Raw genomic sequence first — 22,026 nt, 5'->3', positions numbered from 1 at the left:
GCCCTCCTCCAGCGGATCTTCCTGACCCAGGGATCAAATCTTCTTTTCCCACAACTTCTGCATGGCAGGCAGACTCTACCGCTGAGCCACCAGGAAGTGGGAAAGAGGATCTTCCTCAATCAGCCAGGTCAGGAGGTTGCCAGCTCTTTGCTATCCCTGGCCTGAGGCATCGCCACACAGTGAGTTCACCTTAAGACAAGGGGTTGATAACATTGGGGAGCCAGGAGGGGCTAGTGAACAGAGAGGTCTTGCCTTCTCTCCTGAAACCAGACCACACAGGCACAAACAACCTGCTTCATCCAGCCATGAGGCCAACCCTGGGCATTCATTTCACTGAAAGAATAAGAACTGCTTGATTTTATCCACAGATATCTAGCTGGAGTTCTTCAAACAGATCAAAAATGATATATATTTTTTTAAGTAATGAATCCATCCAATGTTTTAAGCCAGAGAGCTTGGTTTTAGTTCCCATTTTGCCACTTACCCTCTGCATGACCCTGAGTTACTGATGTCACCTGTGTTCAGTTGCTTGGTCATGTCCAACTCTTTGCAACCCCATCGACTGTAGCCCACCAGGCTTCTCTGTTCATGGACTTCTCCAGGCAAGAATGACTGGAGTGGGTAGCCATTCCGTTTTCCAGTGATCTTCCCAACCCAGGGATCTAACCCAGGTCTCCTGCATTGCAGGGAGATTCTTTACCATCTGAGCCATCAGGGAAGGCCCTCACCTATCTGGGCCCCAGTTTATTTATCTGTTGAGTCTGAATAAACTAGACAGTCTTTTCCAGTGGAATAATCTTTTCCAGGTGGAGAGGAAGGGTGTCAAAGAGCTAAGTGGATGAGACATCCCATACCTCCACATCAGGGCACAGAAAGGACTGGTCCACATGATTCCCTACGAGGAGACATTTCTGTAGCTAGAATTAGAAAAAGGTTGGGGAAAGTGGGAGGTCTCAGAAAGCCCTCTGCTAGCTCTCTCAGAGAAGGAGAAAATCCATCCTGGAGTTGTTCCTGGAGCTGAGTTAGCATGCAGAGGGGCTTTGAGTTTAGACAGTTGTTTATAGTTTTCACAGTGAAGCCCTCCAACTTCTGAGGATGCAAGAAGAGGTGTGGGCTGGCCACGAGCAAGCCTGGAAGCCAGGATTGGTGGAAGGCCAAGTGAGGCAGAGTTGGGAGGCTGGGCCACACAAGTGCCCTCGACTTAAAAGGCCATGAAGCCAGGTAGTCTCCACCCCCTTGCTCTGCTCCCTGGGGCCCCACACTGTCTGCTTCCACACTGGGAGAGATTTCAGTTGCTTGGACCTAAATCCTGTCTGCTCATTTCTACGGCTGGCTCCAGAGAGCACTCCCCCTAGAGCTGTAAGGCGAAACTTCATCTCCTGGTACAATGCCCTGCCCTTGGAGATCAGATGAACTGGTTTTCTTTGTGAACGGGAGGAAGGTAAGTGTTGGGTGTCACCACCACAGTTTGCAGAGTCAGCAGGAAACTGCTAGCCTGAGGGGAGCACATGTGGCCTGTTTGGGTGGAGACCCCCTCCAATCAGGGACAAGAAGCCAGAGACTGGGAACCAGTCTACCTTGGCCTGTTCTACACTCCACCAGGGAGTTGGGGAGGTGATAAGCACTGGGGGTAAAGACACATGCCTCGTGTCACACGGCCTGGGTTCCAATCCAGCTCCATCGTTCACTGCACAACCTTCTACAAGTCACTTCACTGCCTGAGTCTCAGGGTGCCCGTCTTTATGACTATTGTAGAGATTGAAAGAGAGATGCTTCTTTCATTGATTAGAAACCTCTTAAATGCTTATAGAGGACCTCAGCGCTGGGCCCAATTCACCAGAAACACTATATTCTAGCAATGTATTTTGATTCTCAAACTCAGGAGGCTAAGACGTGGGGCATTCTTTATTAAACTTAATTTTTCTGTTCAGTTTCCATTATACAGAATTAGTTGATATGTGCATGTGTGCTAGGTCGCCTCAGTTGTGTCTGACTCTTTGTGGCCCCTTGGACTGTAGCCCACAAGTCTCCTCTGTCCATGGGATTTTCCAGGCAAGAATAATAGAGTGGGTTCCCATGCCCTCCTTCAGCAGATCTTCCCAACCCAGAAATCAAGCTTTTGTCTCTATGTCTCCTGTGTTTCATTGGGTCACCCATTCAATCCCCATAATAGTCTCCTCTCTGTTTCCAACGCAGGTGATTGAGAGGAATGCAGACCCAGAAGTCACTCTCTTGAGCTTCCTAAGAAAGAACTGGATCCTTTTGGTCAGAGTCTTGGCCAGGTCTGTGTTTGCCTTAAAGCTTAGGCTAGCTGTGATTATGAAACTTAATCAAACTTCTCTATCTGCAAACAGCCAGGCCCCTTGGCCCTCACTCTTTTTGCTCTTGGCAGTGGTTCTAAGGCTATTAAGTTAATTGAGCTATTTAGAGAGGATGAAGTTTCCCCAGAGTTTCTTATATATTGATTTAATAGCCATGAAATAGAAGCTAAGCTCTTTCCTTCAGCACTAATTATTCCTTTAAGGGCCTTCCAGCTCCCCAAAAGGGTGGTTATATAAGAGAGGTTTGTTTTGAATGTACCTTGCCCTGGAGGAAAACCAAATTCTCCAGATTTAGGAAAAGCACGTGTCAAAGGAGAAGATTACCTTTCCCAACATTTATTTTCTCACAACAGGTTTTCCCTCAACTTTCCATATTCTGAAATTTAGATTTTCATAATGGCTAACTTATTTTAATTGATAAATCTAGTGTATCTTTCGAAGAAACCAAATTTTGAAAAAGAGAGAAATTACAAGTTTTGTTTAAAAGCCCACATGGTTTATGATTCACTGTCAATGTTTGAAAATTAGGAAATCACATTAAAAAAAAAAAAAGGAATTTCTCATGAAAAATAGGAATACAGTCATTCTTATCTGGCAGCAATCTTACTTACTGCTGAGCAATCTTACTCAGCAATCTGGCAGCTGAGTAGGGCCTGTCTGTCATCTTCCATCTAAAAGGGGGCCCAAGATTTCCAGGTACACTCAGCCCACTCCAACTCATTCACATACTTTCTGATAAGCATTTACAGTTATGACTTAATTTAGATGAACAAGCCATATGTCTTTTAAAAAAAGCCAGAGATTCCAAAGTCTTCTTAGCCAGTCTAGTTAATTACTAGTTTATCCGAACCATAAACTGTGTGGAAATGGACCACAATCAGGGAGAAAGATGACTAAAGAGAGGAGCAGAGGCTCCTTGGGATTGGACCTGGACCAAGAGGGAGCAGAGAGGTACTCCAGGTGGGATACAAAAATAAGGGTGGGAGTTTTCTCTGAAGGCTCACTGACTGGGTTTCAAATGCAACACAAATAACAGAAAAACTAGCAATACATTAACCTGCTAAAAATAGGGCTTTTACTTCTGTTATCTGACAAGATGCTTATGATGAGCCTGTGAAGATCAAGGAGACACTGCTTTCCCCGCATTGCTGGTGAGGAAACAGGCAGGGGGAGGTTTGCGTGTGCAGTGTCACACAGCTAGGAGGACACAGAGTGGTCTCAACTGAGGCTTGGAGGCAGGGAAACGTCTTCTCAGACCCACACCTCACTCCACAAAGGAGACTCTCTCACTAGCAACACCCTAGGGAGGAAGCTGTAAAGGAGGCGACGTGTCCACCAGGAGTCTGTCCTTGACCGGCCCTCCCAGTGCGCCTCACGGGAACCAAGTATGCCTGCGGAAGAGGAGGCTGCGGTGCCTGCACCGTGATGGTGTCCAAGCGAGACCCCACGTCCCAGGAGATAAGGTATCCACCCAGATGGCCGGGGGTCAGGCTCGCATTCTCCTCCCACAGCTGAGATGATCTCAAAGGCCTCCCAGCTTTGTGATTCTAACCCTCTCTAGGTCTTAGACCTCTCTGAAAATCTGATAAAAGCTTGTGCTTTTACAAAAACTACTAATGCACAACATTGTAAAGCAACTGTACTCCAATAAAAATTAATCACAAAAAAAACTAATAATTCTTTACACAGTTTCCAGGGGGCCATGGATCTCCCAAGGCCCACTGATGCATCCCAGTTAAGAAACCCCAACTTAGGGGCCTCCCTGGTGATCCAGCAGTTAAGACTCTGTGCTTCCACTGCAAGGGACACAGGTTTGATCCCTGGTGGAGGAAGATCCAGCATGTTGCAGATCCCGTGTGCTGTGTGGTATGGCCAAAAAAAATGAAACTCCAAGTTAGGCCAAACATTCATTTGACAAGTGAGGAAACTGAGGTTCAGAACGATGAAGTGACTTGTTCAGTCATACAATTAGTAAGCCATAGAACAAGAACTCAAGCCCACATTTTCTGGCTGTTTTTACCGTTGGACTGAACCTGGCCCATGATTTCAGCATTTCCTTAAGGGCTGGATTCCAGTACTTGGACTGCTCCCGAATCCGCTGGCCCAAGATTGCAAGAAATGGCCTCAGGACACAGGCCTTCCAACTCTGCTGAATAACCTTATACAGAGTTTAAAATAAACAGGCAAAAAAAAAAATATTCTCAAATATGGTTAAAAGACAAGGTGTGCCTTTTACCTGTTATGGGATCAAGGCTGTAATGAGTAATAACTGACGTCCAACTTATTCCTGATGAGACAAGTCCATTCCCACTGAATCCAGATCCAGCTGGGTCTGTTCTGGGCTTGGAAAGTGTTTCTGAGGTTCAGAATGCCCATATTCCCCCTAAAAGCCCCAATTATCACAGCGGATACAGAGTCAGCAGAGAGGACTCTAATTCTCCCTCCTGGTCACCCCTCCAGTTGCCCACCCTCTAGGCTGAATGATGGGCTGGTTGAGGGGAAGGGTTTTGCTACGCTTCTTCGTTCCTGCATTCCCACCAGGCAGAACTGTATTACTCCTGTTGATTTTCCCTGTGCTTCTCACATAAAGACACTTCTCTGTCACCGCCTGCCTGGTACCCATCTGCTCTCTGTATGGGGCTGCTGTCACCACTGTGGAAGGTGTTGGAAGCATCAAAACCAGGCTTCACCCCGTGCAGGTAAGAGCACATCCCAATTTTCTCACTTCTTAAGCCTATCTTTGTAATCAAAACTGTGTTGACTGTGCCTCCTAGGGCTTCTAGGTTGTTGTCCACAAAGTAGAAACTTTAGATACACATTGATCCAGATAATCATATCTGTTAAATGACTTAAAAGAAAGCTAGAAATACATCCATATTTCATTAGCTGATCATCTTTCTTCTTATTTTGTCTGCTTGAATGGTAACAGCATGATCAAAATATTAATTAAGGCATATTAGACTGTAATGCAGAATAAATATTACACAGAGGGTATTATGCACAGAATAAAACATCTCAGGATGACAGGGTAAAATTCAGGTTTATTCCCTGTGGCGTGAAGTTTTAAGAGTACTGTGACAGGTATGGGCAGAAACACACCAGTCTCTCAGTCATCGGCTCAGGGGTTTAGGAAGTCGTACATGCAGACACACTAATGCTGCAAGTACTACCAGGCAGGAGTCATCTGGATTTAACCACATAAGAATCAACTCCAGGAATGTCAGCAAAGGCAGAAGATCCAGCAGAGTTCACTAGAGTCTCTGAGAATGTCAGAGAGGATGCTTACCCCCAGACTGATAAACCCAAATCCTAGGATTACACTACGCTCTGCATCGCATCCAGAGCAAGCCTTTTCAAGCTTTAATGTGCCTAAAAATCAATCAGCCAGGAGCTTTCTAAAAATGCAGATCCTGATTCAGAAGATTTAAAACAGAGACCCGAGGTTCCACACTTCCTACAAAACCACAGGTGGGACCAACAACAACACTGCCAGTCCACGGATTGCGCTTTAAATAGCCAGGACCTAGAACACAGACCAAAATCTTGGACCTTTGAAAGTAGAGCTCCTTTTGATGCACACGGAAGAATTTAGAGAAGAGAGTGTTGTCAGGTCCATAGTGGAGAGTCTCTCAGCTACTCAGAAAGAGGTGACCCCTGCTCAGAACCAAGCTGGGAAAGACGTGCAGGTGCTCGACAAAACTGTTTTTGAAATTACACACACATTCCTTGTCATTACTGATTTCTGGAGAATTCTCACTCTGGGAATAGAGGTTGTGCACCGATAATTCCCAGTGAGAGGGATCTGGACATTTGAGCTTGAGAAGCAGCTGTGAGGCTAGGACACGGTTCCCGGGTCCCCTCCCCCAGGGGTGCTGGCCGACTCTGCTCAAGGTGAGGGTGCTCTGCTCAGGGAGGGGGTGCCACTGTGCCAAGGGGGACGCTTGGCGTGGACCCTGGAGGGCGGAGGTGGCAGGGGGAAGTCAAGGCCTGTGACCACATCTGTGCCCTTCCAGGAGAGGATTGCCAAGAGCCACGGGACCCAGTGCGGCTTCTGCACCCCTGGGATGGTGATGTCCCTGTATACGCTGCTGAGGAACCACCCACAGCCCTCTGAGGAGCACCTCCTGGAAGCCCTGGGGGGTAGGTCTGACCTGAGGCCAGGCGGGGGCCAGTGTCAGGCTGCGCTTCCCCTACCATGCCACCCGAGCCCCACTCAGGAACCCCCTCGATGGTTTCTGAAGTAGCCGCTTTCACCAGGAGCAGAGAATGTCAAGCGTAGCAGCTGTTCATCAGAGCACTTGCTGCCCAGACAAGGGGCCCACACCCCCTTCTTGACACCCCACTTTCTCTTCCCTACCCAGTGACTTTACCTGGCTGCCTTCATTTGGGCTATCATAACAAAGCACCACAAACGGGAAAAGAAAACAACAGGAATGTCTTCTCTCATGGTTCTGGAGGCAGAGTCTGAAATCAAGGCCTTAGAAGAGACTCTTCTTTCCTCTTTCCAGTTTCTAGTGGCTGACAGCAGTCCTAGCCCTCCTTGATTTAGAGATTCATCACTCTGATCTCTTCCTCCATCTATTTATGACCTTCTCCCCTGTTTATCTGTGTCCAGATTTACCTCTTTTTCTAGTCCAGTCACTGGATTACGGCCTGTCCTAAAATGAGTAGGGCTTCCTCATCACCTGATTACTCTGCAGCCCTTCACATATGGAAAGGATCTTTTGAAATTTACAATGGGCTTAAGTTACTAAAGAGGAGTTCATAGACATATTTTTTTTTTGCAGGAACAGTAAACCTCATGGGTTTCCCAGGTAGTACTAGTGGTAAATACCTACCTGCCAATGGAAGAAATGAGGGTTTGATCCTGGGGTCGGGAAGATCCCTTGGGGTAGGAAATGGCAACACACTCCAATATTCTTGGGAAATCCCATGGACCAAGAAACCTGGAGGGCTACAGTCTATGGGGTCACAAAGAGTTGGACGTGACTGTGCACGCACACATGCACGCACATATGCACATACGTGGCATGTTCTGCTTCCTCACAACAAACCTCACGTTGGGGCATCAACCATTACTAAACAAGTCATCTGTTAGATACACAAGTCCTTAGACTGAGGCCTGAAGGGTCAGCCCCACACGCTCTCCTAGTCTGCCAGTCATGTCAGACATCCAGTCAAGTCACCTAAAATCCTGCCTTCCTTAGTTTAGGTCCTTCCACTAGATGTGGTCCTGCAACAACTCCTCATCCCTCACGTAGCCACATCCACCCTCCTTCACCCGGCATTCAGAGAGGCCCAACAGCTGGCTTCCCAAACGCACTCTTCCTCCTCAGCTATGTGACTCCCCACTGGCTGGCCTCCTCTCAGCCCTCCGTCCTCTGCACATTCCCACTTTTGCCTGCGCTGCTCTGCGAACCCCGAGTGCCCCTCCCGTGCTCTCCGTCAATCCATTTCTTTCTCATCCTTCAGCATGAGCTTCTTTGAGAAGCCTCTCCAGATGACCTCGATTCCACCCTAACCTTCCTCCACCCCACCCTCCCCCACGCCTTCATCCCTTAGAAACCTGAGGCTCTCATACTTTCCCATGCAATAAAATCACCAGAGATCTCTTAAATGCAGATTCCTGGGCTTGTCCCCAGACATTCTGATTTAGAATTGGAGAAAGGCCAGAGATCCACATTTTAACAAATACCCTAGGAAATTCTGAAGCGGTGACCTAATGTCCAGTGAGGGGCTCTACTAACAAGCTGTCAAGGCATGATACTTCACTCATATAGAGCCTTAGAAACAATGCATATTCTCCTGTTTAAGGATCACTTACATCTTGCATAGTGTCTGAAATATAGTTGTTGTCAATAGATACACGTTGAATCAATGAATAATTTAATAGATGGATGCAACTGAGCTCACCAGATAGACTATCATCTTCTTTTGAACAGAGAATAAAACTGGAATTGAGGTGATGGGAAGGGTATTATCTAAGAGGAAGGAAAAAGCAGTGAACAGCCTAGCAGATATTCAAATATTCTCAAAAACAAAACACCTCTCTTCATTTCAACTTTCTAAAGAAAAATAAAGTAAAAATCACTAAAAATAAAACATACTAATAACTTTGCTTTTCCTCTGGTTAGGTAACCTATGCCGCTGCACTGGGTATCGGCCAATTCTCACAAGCGGAAAGACCTTTTGTTTGGTGAGTAGGGGGCTGTGGGGGCACCCACAGAGCAAGAACGACAGTGACAGATGATCTAGGTTGGGAACACAGGAGTCGAGTTTTTTTAGACCATGCAAATAGATTGTAAGGAAGACCGGTTGAGTTATCAATAGCTCCATCTAACTCACAGGAGTCTGAGCTCTCTGTTGAGGGAAGGGTGGGTGTTATACCACTTTTCACCCTCAACACCACACCACCGGAAAGCCAGGTGATCCAGCCAACCAGCTAGACATCTTCCATGACGATTTCAGCAAGGCGTCGGGACAGGACAGGGAGGAGGTCTCCAGCAAACCCAAGGAGACAAGCAAAGATATGGAGTTTGCCTGGGGGAGGCAAGGTTAGTGCCAAGAATCCAGACCAGCTGGGAAAGTGTGAGCAAATAAAGAAGCCAAACAGGCATAGTAGAATCCAAAATTCACCCCAAGTACCAGAGTGCAGAGAGATTCCCCCACCAAATAGTGACACCTCACTGGGCTGCTGTGAAAATCAAATGAGAAATTGCAGGCATGTAGCATAGTCTTGCTTAGCACTTAGAACTCAACAAATATTTACTACTGTATCGAGGATGCCATCGACACTACGAATAGTGTTTGCCAGGGAGATCTGATAAACACATCTGATCACCCTCTGCAGAGGGCAGGATGGACATAGGCAGTACTGCTCTTAGACCCAAGCAAGGGGGATCCCAAACTTCAGAGAACCCCTCGCTGGTCCTCCTACAGCCAATCTCAGGAGGCCACATGGCCAAAGTGACTTGTTCACTTCGAGCCACCACCCTTTTCTGGACTATGCTCCAGACATGGTCTTGACCCCATTCCCAAGAACAGGCCTCTTCCCCCAGTCCATCTTCCTTGAGAAGATCATAACAGCCAGCATGTGCACCAGAGGCCAAACACTGGCTATTCCAGGAGGAAGTAGACAGAACTGGGATTTGCCGGCTGGTTCACGGGTGTGTGAGGCCCCTCACAGTACAGACCCAGAGCCAGGGTGAGGAGGGAAGAGCAGCAGGCCCCAGGCCAGGGCCTCCATCTGTACCCTTGCCTCAGCTCCATGAAGAGCGGACAAGGGCCTAGAAATGGACCAGCAGGTGTGTCCCACTCCCCAGAGCCAGGCCCATCCCCCATGCACGTCCCATCTTCCATTGCCACACAGGGGAGCCAGCAGCTGACGAGCTGAGAAATAAAATGTATGGCTTGTAAAGGCATCAAATTACTGGTGTAAACGGAAAAACACTTGTGAAATACAAATGAAGGAAGTTAAAGGTGACCTCTCTCCCTTTGGAGCATAGATGTTATCCACCTTTCCAGGCACAGCCTCTGGGGGTAAAGGAAAAATTGTAGTCAGAGACCCATCGTGCAGACAACAGGCCCCAGGAACCTTAATGGGTGAAACGAAGCAAGCCCCAAAGCAGGGATACCCAAGGCTCTTATCTGCTAGGCAAGAGGAGACTGGCTTCTGCTACCACTCACTCACGGTCTGTCATGACGGTTCAGACTTTTGAGTGAGAGAGGAAGTGCTACTGGCTTGACTCAGCTGCTTTTGCTTCTTGGACAGAACTAGGAAGCTGCCGGCCTGAGACATTTGTGCAGAGACAGAGAATTCAAGTATCTGGAAGAATGTATTTTACTAGAGACTTAGGAGAGACTGTTTGAGGAATAAAATACAAGTAAGGTTGGAGAAAATGGGAAATGAAAGAACCAGCAAATGGAAACCTGCTTTAAATTCATTGATTGTCCGTTCATTCCCAGTCAGTGCCATACAGATTGCAAATGGTGGGGAGATCTGGCTCCAAAACTGCTTTCCTTCCTTGTCTTTCTTTTTATTTTCTCTTTTTTAGGTTCCTATATAAATGGTAATAGTCAAAGTTGTCAAATCTTGCAGAGAATGGATACTAGCAATCATTATTGCTCTGAAAAACATCTTATCAAGTGGTTCTACAGCTAGGAATTCACCTAAAAAAATTCAGAGATGTACACAAAACTATACCTGCAATGAACAGAAGTGTTGAGCGACTTCACTTTCACTTTTCACTTTCACGCATTAGAGAAAGAAATGGCAACCCATTCCAGTATTCTTGCCTGGGGAATCCCAGGGACGGCAGAGCCTGGTGGGCTGCCATCTATGGGGTCACACAGAGTCGGACACGACTGAAGCAACTTAGCAACAGCAGCAGCAGCAGTTATAAAATATAGGGAAAAATTAAGTATACATCAATGGTAAATTTTACAAATATATTTATGGAATAGCCAGAAGATAGATTAATATGCCATCAATAAAAATATATTTTAAAGACTTTAATGACAGGCAAATAAATGAACAAAAAGTGAAAATAAAAGGTATATTGTACTAACTATAAATATAGTGCAAATATATATTATATAAAAATGTTTATCAGTAATGATAGTTTATTTCTTTTATACTTCTTCATATTCTTTATTATCGTTTATGCTATATATTATATATTGTGAATGTATTGTATATTCTATCTATATCATTTATCTATATTATATATTCTGTATCTGAATCATATTTTTAAAATAAAGTAAAAAGGAAAGATCTTCTGATTATCCCTATTCCAATAGAAACCATCAAAAGTAACTTAAAAAGCTTGGAACCTCATTTAAATTGCTAAACCCTTTAAGGCACACACTGATTTACATGTCAAAGTTTTTCATAGGAGAGGCAGGCAGTGAGAGGGAGACTCAAGAGGGAGGAGATATATGTATACGTATAATTGAGTTGATTCACGTTGTTTTTGTATAGCACAAGCTAACACAATTATACTCCAGTAAAGCAAGTATACTCAAATTTTTTTTTAAATAGTATTTTTTTTAATAGTTTTTTTTTTTTTAAGTTTTTCATCTCAAGGCATTTCACTGTCCTAGGAGTCAAATGGCTGTCAACAGAAGGGAACAGGAAAATGCTGCCTGGATCTGGGAGAAGATGATTCTTCCTCGCTTGGCAGGAGAAGTGACGTGAGTCCATTTGCTTTGTCTTCTCCCCAAGAGTATCACTTAACACCAACAGAGTTGAAAGTGTGCTTGATCATTCTGATGGTCATTCTCTGCTTTTACAAGTGTCCAAAGTGGAGGCACAAATAAAGCACTTCTCATTTGGGAGCAGGGTAAAGAGGTGGATGAAAGCTCGTGCTCTGATTTCCTCCTTCACTCTCTGGAAGGCTGAACAACGAAACATGAGCCAGTTTAGGTCAGAGAACAAAGATCTGCCCCCGCTAAGCGGGTCCTGTCCTTGCCTGACCCAGCTCCTGCTGCAGAGGGAGGGCGCTGCTGCCTCGGGGAGGCTGGGGAGCCCGTCCACACTCAGACCGCGCGTTCACGGCCCCCACAGCTGGGACATCCAGCCTGAGACACCCCAGCCTCTGGCTTTGCTCTCTGAGAGATGCCAGTTTCCAAAAAAAGACCCACTGCCAAGTTCTTACAGGAATTATTTAGAGAAAATTCCTAGTGAGAAGACAGGAAAAATAGAGTCTGCTCCCTGTAGACATGGAAAGCTAAGTGAACAGAGCTGCCCTTAAACAAAACTGAGCCCATCGTTTCCTGCTGGTTCTGTTTGTACCCTTAACACCTACCTTCTTTCCATTCTCAGCCTCCCCTTCACTTTATTTCTCTCTGGGGAAGTTGTGCAATGGAAGAGAGGGGTGTTCCCCAGGAAGGCAGGCTACACCCTGGACAATCACTTCACGGAGGATCAGTGCCCCCTGGAGGTCTAAAAATACTCTGAAGTCTGCATTTTGTAGCCTCCAGAAGTCAAACCTGTCCCTGGGAGCTCAGTGTAAAGAATCTGCCTGCAATGTGGGAGACCTGGGTTCGATCCCTGGGTTGGGAAGATCCCCTGGAGGAGGGCATGGCCACCCACTCCAGTATTCTTACCTGGAAAATCCCCATGGACAGAGGAGCCTGGCGGGCTACAGTCTGTGGGGTCACAAAGAGTCAGACATGACTGACGTGACTTAGCACAGCACACGATTGGGCTCTGACAACCACCTGAATCACTTTAACCAAACTCAAAAGAGCATATTTAAACTGTACCGTGCCACATAATTCATTTATAAAGGCAAACACAATTTTAAGGTGGATCTTATGATCACTGAGCCACATCCTTTCCTGTAGGAAAGCACACACAGGACGTCACAGTATAAGGGGAAGATTGCTTGGTGAGCATGGATGCAGAGCCATTGATAATCATAAGGGTAACTCCACCCATCAGGTAGACCTACTAGATGGCACATGTCTGGCCCATGACACTCCCATCTCTTGAAGCTATGTTACTGTCTTCCATGGGGTAACTGTGAAGTCTTGGCCTAGCTCCCGTTTAGGGGATTTTTAATTCCTCAGCTCAGATTCATTGTTTTGCATTTTAATTCTCAGACACTATCTTACTTCTAGGTTATAGATATACACCACATTATTGCCCCCAGGTACTGACATTGTACAGGAGAAAGGGATCAAGACCATCCCCATGGAAAAGAAATGCAAAAAGGCAAAAGGATTGTCTGAGGAGGCCTTACAAATAGCTGTGAAAAGAAGAGAAGCGAAAAGGAAAGATATTCCCATTTGAATGCAGAGTTCCAAAGAATAGCCAGGAGAGATAAGAAAGCCTTCCTCAGTGATCAGTGCAAAGAAATAGAGGAAAACAAAAGAATGGGAAAGACTAGAGATCTCTTCAAGAAAATTAGAGATATCAAGGGAACATTTCAGGCAAAGATGGGTTCAATAAAGGACAGAAATGGTATGGACCTAACAGAAGCAGAAGATATTAAGAAGAGGTGACAAGAATACACAGAAGAACTGTACAAAAAAGATCTTCATGAGCCAGATAATCATAATGGTGTGATCACTCACCTAGAGCCAGACATCCTGGAATGTGAAGTCAAGTGGGCCTTAGAAAGCATCACTACAAACAAAGCTAGTGGATGTGATGGAATTCCAGTTGAGCTATTTCAAATCCTGAAAGATGAGGCTATGAAAGTGCTGCACTCAATATGTCAGCAAATTTGGAAGACTCAGCAGTGGCCACAGGACTGGAAAAGGTCAGTTTTCATTCCAATCCCTAAGAAAGGCAATCCCAAACAATGCTTGAACTACCGCATAATTGCACTCATCTTGAACGCTAGTAGAGTAATGCTCAAAATTCTCCAAGCCAGGCTTCAGTAATATGTGAACTGAGAACTTCCAGATGTTCAAGCTGGTATTAGAAAAGGCAGAGGAACCAGAGATCAAATTGCCAATATCCTCTGGATCGTCAAAAAAGCAAGAGAGTTCCAGAAAAACATCTTTTTCTGCTTTATTGACTATGCCAAAGCCTTTGACTGTGTGGATCACAATAAGCTATGGAAAATTCTGAAAGAGATGGGAATACCAGACCACCTGACCTGCCTCTTGAGAAATCTGTATGCAGGTCAGGAAACAACAGTTAGAACTGGACATGAACAACAGACTGGTTCCAAATAGGAAAAGGAGTACATCAAGGCTGTGTATTGTCACCCTGCTTATTTAACTTCTATGCAGAGTACATCATGAGAAACACTGGGCTGGAAGAAGCACAGGCTGGAATCAAGATTGCTGGGAAAAATATCAATAACCTCAGATATGCAGATGACACCACCCTTATGGCAGAAAGTGAAGAGGAACTAAAGAGCCTCTTGATGAAAGTGTAAGAGGAGAGTGAAAAAGTTGGCTTAAAGCTCAACATTCAGAAAACTAAGATCATGGCATCTGGTCCCATCACCTCATGGGAAATAGATGGGGAGACAGTGGAAACAGTGTCAGACTTTATTTTTTGGGGGGCTCCAAAATCACTGCGAATGGTGACTGCAGCCGTGAAATTAAAAGATGCTTACTCCTTGGAAGGAAAGTTATGACCAATCTAGACAGCATATTAAAAAGCAGAGACATTGCTTTGCCAACAAAGGTCCATCTAGTCAAGGCTATGGTTTTTCCAGTGGTCATGTATGGATGTGAGAGTTGGACTGTGAAGAAAGCTGAGCGCCAAAGAATTGGTGCTTTTGAAGTGTGGTGTTGGAGAAGACTCTTGAGAGTCCCTTGAACTGCAAAGAGATCCAACCACTCCATCCTAAAGGAAATCAGTCCTGGATGTTCGTTGGAGAGACTGATGCTGAAGCTGAAACTCCAATACTTTAGCCACCTGATGCAAAGAACTGACTCATTGGAAAAGACCCTGATGCTGGGAGGGATTGGGGGCAGGAGGAGAAGGGGAAGACAGAGGATGAGATGGCTGGATGGGCATGAGTTTGAGTAAACTCCGGGAGTTGGTGATAGACAGGGAGGCCTGGCATGCGGCAGTTCATCGGGTCGCAAAGAGTCGGACACGACTGAGCGACTGTACTGAACTCAACTGAACTGCCTATACTTCTAACTACAGTTAAGGCAAAAACTGGTCCTTCAGGTGTTGGCAGGTATGCCTGAGTCTGGGGTCCTACTAAGGACCTACACAAGGAATAATGCAAGTTTCCCTCCAGAATCTGGGAAGACCTTACAGAGACAGAGGGAAAAGCAGGGGAGTGTTGGACAAATGTCAGGTCACTTCATCTACATGTCACAATTACCCTTCAAAATGGGCATTATTTCACTGGGAATGTGGGGGTTGGTATTTACAGACTGTTACATTTAGAATGCATAGACAACAAGGTCCCACTGTATAGCACAGGGAATTATATCTAATCCCCTAGGATAAACCATGATGGAAAAGAATGTTTTAAAAGGAATGTAAAAAAGAATGTAAATAAGTGTAAAACTGAGTCACTTTGCTGTATGCAGAGATTGGTATAACATTGTGAATCAACTATACTTCAGTTTCTTTAAATAGGTATTATTTCCATTTAATCTTTAGAGAGATTAGGTACATTTCTATTGAGAGGGTCAGAGAGCCAAGTTGTGGCAGACTTGATAATGGCTCAAATCGGTCTCCCGCCCCACCAACCCCACTCCCCACCGTGCTCGGCCAGTCCATCTCCCACGGGTTTCCCCATTATATATCCTTCCAGCCCAATACGCCACAGTTCTCTCCTGATTTGCCTTACTCTTTAGGAAGACTTCTTGAGAATAAGCGTTTCCAAAACTAAAACATATTTAATTTAAAGAGGATTGCAGTTTGGGTAACTTTTCACTGTGCTTTAGTTTCCTAATAGATGAAATAGAGATGGCAGTTGACTTTCTCTGTACAGTTGTTGGGAGGATTAAGTCAATTATTAATATGTGTAGAAAGCATACGGAATGTAAGCACTCCATAAATGCTAACTAGTGTTATTAAAGCAAGTGGGGTGTGTGTGTGCTTACACAAGAGCATATATGTTCAGAGTCATGTTTTACTTAAATTACAGAATTTCTCAGAGCTTTTTGCATTTTGAATCTTAACTTGACAGATGAGGGGTGGCTAGTGGCTGGGGCACAGTGAAGAGGATTTCCCAAACTAACTGACCTCTGATTGTTTTTCATATACGGTCTTTGTATTTTGCAGGATACTATTTGAACTGGTTCATAGGATATTCTTTTCTTTAGTGTCAACACCATTCTTATTTAAAACTATTTGGTTTGAACTATTTTCCCATACAAGGAGTGTCAGATCTATTACTGTGTTCATTTTGCCTTATTAATGTAAAGAATTATGATGCTGTTTCCAATTGAGCCCAAACGATGGAACCATCTTCTTCTGCCCTTTGTAAAGATTTGCACAGAGTTGTTCGTGAAAGAGGAGTTCCAGCCCTTGGACCCTACCCAGGAGCTCATATTTCCCCCAGAACTCTTGGTAAGAGGGGTTGGGTGTTTTATGTGCTTATTGAAATGTCACTGGTTATAAGCTCAGTTTTTTAAAACCGCCTTTTCCATCCTGTGAAATTATCAAATTGTAGAAATTCTTGATCAAATCAGAATGCTTGTCTCTGCCTGGCTCACCCAGCCCTGGCTGATGCCCTGTATACACTCCCCAAAGCCTCAACTGAAGTTATATTTTAAACGTTTTCAACATTCCACCATTGTCATCTGCAATGTATCCCCATTGACTGTCCAAGTCAATCCAGTTTTTCTCAACTTCTAACTCGGTCTTTCCAGCCCTTCCCAGATATTGACCTCAAGTGGTACTTCCAGGGCCTCCCAGTTCCTCAGCCTTCCCTCTGTCAGCATTTCTATCTTTCCTCTCTGACATCCAGTTGTTCCATTCAATAACATATGTATTTCTGGAGGGGTTCTGATATGTTTATTCATACATTTAACAAATGTCAATCATTCAGTAACATGCCAGGCACTGTTCTAGGTACTGAATACACAACAGGGAACAAAACTCACCCAAAGACCTGCCCGCAAGGAGACTGTAATCTGATGGGAGAGACACACAATGAACAAGATAATAGATGATACCCTTTATATGAATAATCTAAAAAAAATGATACAAATTAATTTATTTATAATACAGAAACAGACTCACAGACTTAGAGAAGGAACTCACAGTTACCAGTGGGGAAATGTGTGGGAAAGGAATAGTTAGGGAGTTTGGGATGGACATGTACACACTACTATATTTTAAACGAATAACTAACAAGGACCTACTGTATGAACTCTGCTCAGTGTTATGTGGCAGCCTGGATGGGAGGGGAGTTTGGGAGAGAGTGGATACATGTGTATGTATGGCTGAGTCGCTCTGCCATGCACCTGAAACTATCAGCATTGTTAATTGGCTATACTCTAATATAAAATTAAAACTTTAAATAGATATATAGATAATAGATAAGTTATATAGGGTGTTAGCAAGTGATAAGGAGAATAAAATAAAACAGTGAAGGGGGATAGGATACAGGGGGTTGCAATTTTCAATGTCTGGCCAGAGAAGACATCTCTGAAAAGGTAGTATTAGATGAAAGTGGTGAAGTAGGTGCGGGAACTGGTCATGGTGGGGAAGAGCAATCCAGGCAGTGGGGCCGCAATGCAGAGATACCAAGGAGAGGTGAACTCCTATCCTGATCAAGGACAGAGCAGGGGCCAGCCTGGAAGGAACTCAGGGAACCGGAGAAGTCAGAAAGCTGCAGGGCTGGGGGATCCTGGACTTGGCCTGCTTGGCTTTTACTCTTCATCAGATGAGAAGCTATTAGAGAGGTTGGACATAAGAGGGGTACGCTCCTGTTAACCTTGTAGTGGGTGGCATCTGGGGTGGTTTGGGCTGCTGGGACAGGAATAGCCTGGGGATGGTGAGAGAAGGATCAGTGAGCCCATCAGGACATCTGTGTCCTCCTGAGGGTGGTGGTGCTGAACCGGCAGCCGGCACGCACATGGTAGGAGCCGGTGGATTCTGGATACGCTTTTGGAAGAGCTAACAAGATTTCCTGGTGAATGTGATGTGGTGTGTGGGGAGGGAAAGGAGTCAAGGCTGACTCCGGGGCTTTGGGCAACTGGAAAGGGGAGTGGCCATTTACTGAGAAGGGGAAGACCTCTGGAGGATCAGGGGATTTTCCCTTTAGGGAATCCTTTCTGAGGGGGCTTGGAGGGGGATGGGATATGAACTCAGGTTTGGACATGTTAAATTTGAGATGCCTATTGCATATCTAAGGATAGACACTGAGCACTTATTCAGGTATGTGAGCTTGGATTTCAGAGGTAAAACTGAAGATTCTAATTTAGGAGTATCAGTATAATTATGATTTTTTAAGGCCATGATACTAAACTATGCTAAGTTAATCTATACTGAAGGGTCAATGACAGATGCCAGCTCATACTGTCACTTTCCTCCAAAGCGCTACACGTGAACAAGTCTTAAGCTAAAGGAGTAAATATCTAATTCAAGCATTAGCCAATGGTATACTGAGTATCTTTTTGGACACGGGGAACCCAGAACTTCTGAAATCTCTCTAGAGAAATATACCTCCACCTGGAGTCTATCATAACCCAGGAATACATGTGTGCCCACCTGCACACACCTTTGTTATTTCCACTTAGAGAATGGCAGAGAACCCAGAAAAACGAACCCTGACCTTTCATGGAGAGAGGGTTACTTGGATCTCCCCTGGGACCTTCAAAGACCTCCTGGAGCTGAAAGCAAAACACCCAGAAGCCCCGCTCATCCTGGGCAACACATCACTGGGTGAGTGATTACAACGGTTCTCACACCACCATCAGGGCCTTGGTGCTGAACTGGACTTCCTGTCTCCTGGTCTACAAAAACTACTTTTTAAAGATAAAAACATCATCATTTTTAATAAAAATGTTATAGTACAATAGTGTATTATAAAATGTATTCTTATATTGTATATTATATAATAATTATTTATACATTACCTTTTATATATACTGTATATAATACTCACATATATATATATATATTCCCTGGTGGCTCAGATGGTAAGCAATCTGCCTGCAATGCAGGAGACCCAGGTTCAATCCCTGGGTCAGGAAGATTCCCTGGAGGAGGGCATAGCAACCCACTCCAGTATTCTTGCCTGGAGAATCCCATGGACAGAAGAGCCTGGTGGGTTACAGTCCATGGGGTCACAAAAAGTCAGATACAACTGAGCAAAAAACATAATATACCACATATACTTTTATATATGCATTATATAAATAATATTTAAAGTATAATACAAATATGATAGCATTATCATATGATAAAATAACCTCCAAACTTCAATATACACAGACCCTGGGAGCATGCAGTGTAACCGCTTGAGGGATGCAGCAGTATTAGAGGACTGTTAGTCATTTAATTTGTCTTGTCCTTTTAAATCTTGTTTCCATTAGGTATTAAGTAAATAAAATAGAATTTTATGAAATATGGTGGATATATTAACAATCTGCACTCAGTTATCACCACACTCACTTTGAGCACCAGAGCTTTACCAAGAAGTTTGCCCCATGGACCCCCCAAACCATAGTCCCTCCCCTTCCCTTCCTCTCAGGGGTGCTCATTAGACTGAATATGGTGTTTGTCCACCTCTTCTCTGTTTTTTACATGTTATACCCATATATTTGAGTTCCTAAGCAACGTGTTGCTTAGTTTTGCATATTTTTGAACTTCACTTACATAGACGGACACAGTATTACTCTTCTACAGTTTGATTTGTGCATTTAACATTCTTGAGCTGGGACTTGCCCACATGGTTGCACGCAAGTGTACTGATTCCATCCCGTGTCCAGGGCACAGTTCACACCTCCATTCTATTGCTCCAGGCCATGGCATGTTTTCCAAGTCTTGGCTCTTTCAGATACCTCTATACACATCTCCTTAGAGTCTTCTAAGACTCTCTCATCCATTTTATTTCCTATTTTTATATTCACATAATGAGTATAAATAAATACATACACTGGAAGTGCATGTGCTATAAAATTACTTGGCAGGGTGTATGGCCACTGGTGACACATATGTATGCATTTATTGCCAGTGTTTAAAATTAGCATCTGAATATTTTAATGAGAAACTTTCAGTGCCAAAAAATTGCATTTTATTTTTCCTAACTCTCTCTCTCTAATATATATACTGCATTTACTTTCAGGACCTGCCATGAGATCTAAAGGACATTTTCACCCAATCCTCCTCTCTCCTGCTAGGATTTCTGAGCTGAATGTGGTGTCTAAAACAAATGATGGTGAGTTCCAGGTTTTCTTTGTAAAATATTCACGAACCAATCCCTGCACTAAACTTAACACTTGCACTAAACTAAACACTAAATAGTTTAGATCCTCATCATACATTTATTTCGTCTGGCTTGTTTCCAACTCTTTGACATTTTTCTGATGTGATATTATATCCCCATCATGAACATTTACTATCAAAAGCTTTGTACAGAATATGAGGTATTTGGATGATGTCATTCAAGACTTTGTAGTCACCTGTAGGATTCTTGCCTATAATAAGCCATGGTGGAACTTCCTTGGTGGTCCAGTGGTTAAGACCATGCTTCTAATGCAGGAAGCGTAGGTTTGATCCCTGGCCTGGGAGCTGAGATCCCACATGTCTACCTCTCGGTGAGGTCAAAAAAAAAAAAACAGGCATGGTGACACAAATGCAATAAACTTGCAGTGTCTGTTTAATGAGGAGACAGCAAGAAAGAACTACTACCCATCACTTGGATGGCCAGCTCCAGGGAGGGAGGCAGGTTTGCAGGAGGTATTTAACTTAGTGTCTGGCATTCAGATGCTACTTGTCTCTTAGGGGCAATGGCAAAAGGCCAAGTAAGACAGAAACCTGCCCAGGGAAGCACCCCCGGTCATTTACAGCATCCTTAAGGGTCCACTATGTGCAGACTCTTCATCAGGCAAGGTGGCACCCACAGAGTAGGAAGGAAACTTCCAAGACTTTGCCGTCAAGATGCACAGCCACCCTTTTAACAAAAGGAATTTTATTTTACTCCTTCCCTCATCCACCATATCACACATGTACTTGTCTAAGGTACAAGCATATATGTACTAAATGACTTAATGGAAAGAAAAAAAGACTGAATGAGTGGGCCAGGAACTTGAATTTGGAATGCAGTAGTAATAATGATTTCCTTAACTCGGACAACAAAGAGGTGGGCTGAACTGAAAGCTTTAGTCCAGACTGACTCATAGGCCATCACATGTTTTTGGAGATCCGTGGTGGGCAGGAGAAGGGACCCACCTTGGCAGTATCACTGCCATCCCAGAGTCCTACCTTCCCAGCCTCAACTATCATCAGCCAAACTTAGACTGTGCTGTAGACCAGCAAGCCTGCCTTTCCTGACCCTGACCCACCCATTTGCAAGGAAAGGGACCCTTCCTGGTTTTGCACTATAGCCTCACAGCTTCAGCCTTGGGACAACTTAAGTAGCACATCCACACACCACTCAGAAAATGAGGGAAGCATGCTTAGATATATCTGAAATCTTGGGGTTGGAGAGAAGAGGAAGAGAGAAGAGTAAAATGGGTGGTATGGGGGTATAGTCAAGTAGCCTTTTTTTTTTTAACATTTATTTATTTGGCTGCACCAGGTCCTAGTTACGACTCGCAGGATCTTCAATCATCACTGTGGCCTATAGGATCTAGGTCCCTGACCAGGGATCAAACCCAGGCCCCCTGCTTTGGCAGAGCAGTCTTAGCAACTGGACCACCAACAAAGTCTGTCAAATAGTTTAAGCAGACAGTCAAGACCGGACAACCTTTTTCCTCATCTTCACCCCAGGCCCATGGTTTAGCCCATGATTTCCAAACTTGTTTTAGCATCACAACTCAGTCCTCAAACAAATCCTAATAGATGAAAATACGCTCTTCTGTTTGAAGGAGGGGGAAGACTTTCTCCATCCCACCAAGCCTCCTATATTTCCTCCAACAGGGCCAGGACAAAAGGAAAGAGACCTGGCCCAAGGTCTGCAAACTGGCTGGTGCCGGTCACCAAGGCACACCTCTGCCATGTCCAATTCAGAACTCCCATCGTTACTGCCATTCCCTGTCCCCCTAGGCCCAACCCACTGGCTGTTCAACTGGCTCTTTGTCAGTTTAGACTCAGCAGGCA

General features: G+C 44.6%; 1 protein-coding gene across 2 annotated transcripts in view; it reads left to right on the top strand.

Moving 5' to 3' along the window:
- The first annotated feature begins 4,720 nt into the window (after positions 1 to 4,720).
- Positions 4,721 to 22,026, top strand: part of LOC136163260 (aldehyde oxidase 2) — a 78,608-nt gene continuing 61,302 nt past the window's right edge. For both annotated transcript variants that reach the window (XM_065927703.1, XM_065927702.1), the window contains exons 1-7: positions 4,721 to 5,020; positions 6,335 to 6,461; positions 8,456 to 8,517; positions 11,424 to 11,513; positions 16,243 to 16,323; positions 18,501 to 18,645; positions 20,051 to 20,143. In XM_065927703.1, the coding sequence (XP_065783775.1) occupies positions 6,386 to 6,461; positions 8,456 to 8,517; positions 11,424 to 11,513; positions 16,243 to 16,323; positions 18,501 to 18,645; positions 20,051 to 20,143 (547 nt within the window). In that variant the 5' untranslated portion in view covers positions 4,721 to 5,020; positions 6,335 to 6,385. The remainder of the gene's footprint in view (positions 5,021 to 6,334; positions 6,462 to 8,455; positions 8,518 to 11,423; positions 11,514 to 16,242; positions 16,324 to 18,500; positions 18,646 to 20,050; positions 20,144 to 22,026) is intronic.

Source organism: Muntiacus reevesi, chromosome 3, assembly GCF_963930625.1.
Source record: "Muntiacus reevesi chromosome 3, mMunRee1.1, whole genome shotgun sequence".
In the NCBI taxonomy this organism is placed as follows: domain Eukaryota; kingdom Metazoa; phylum Chordata; class Mammalia; order Artiodactyla; family Cervidae; genus Muntiacus; species Muntiacus reevesi.
Note: the sequence above shows the minus strand (reverse complement) of the source record. Positions and strands in the feature narration are given on the sequence as shown.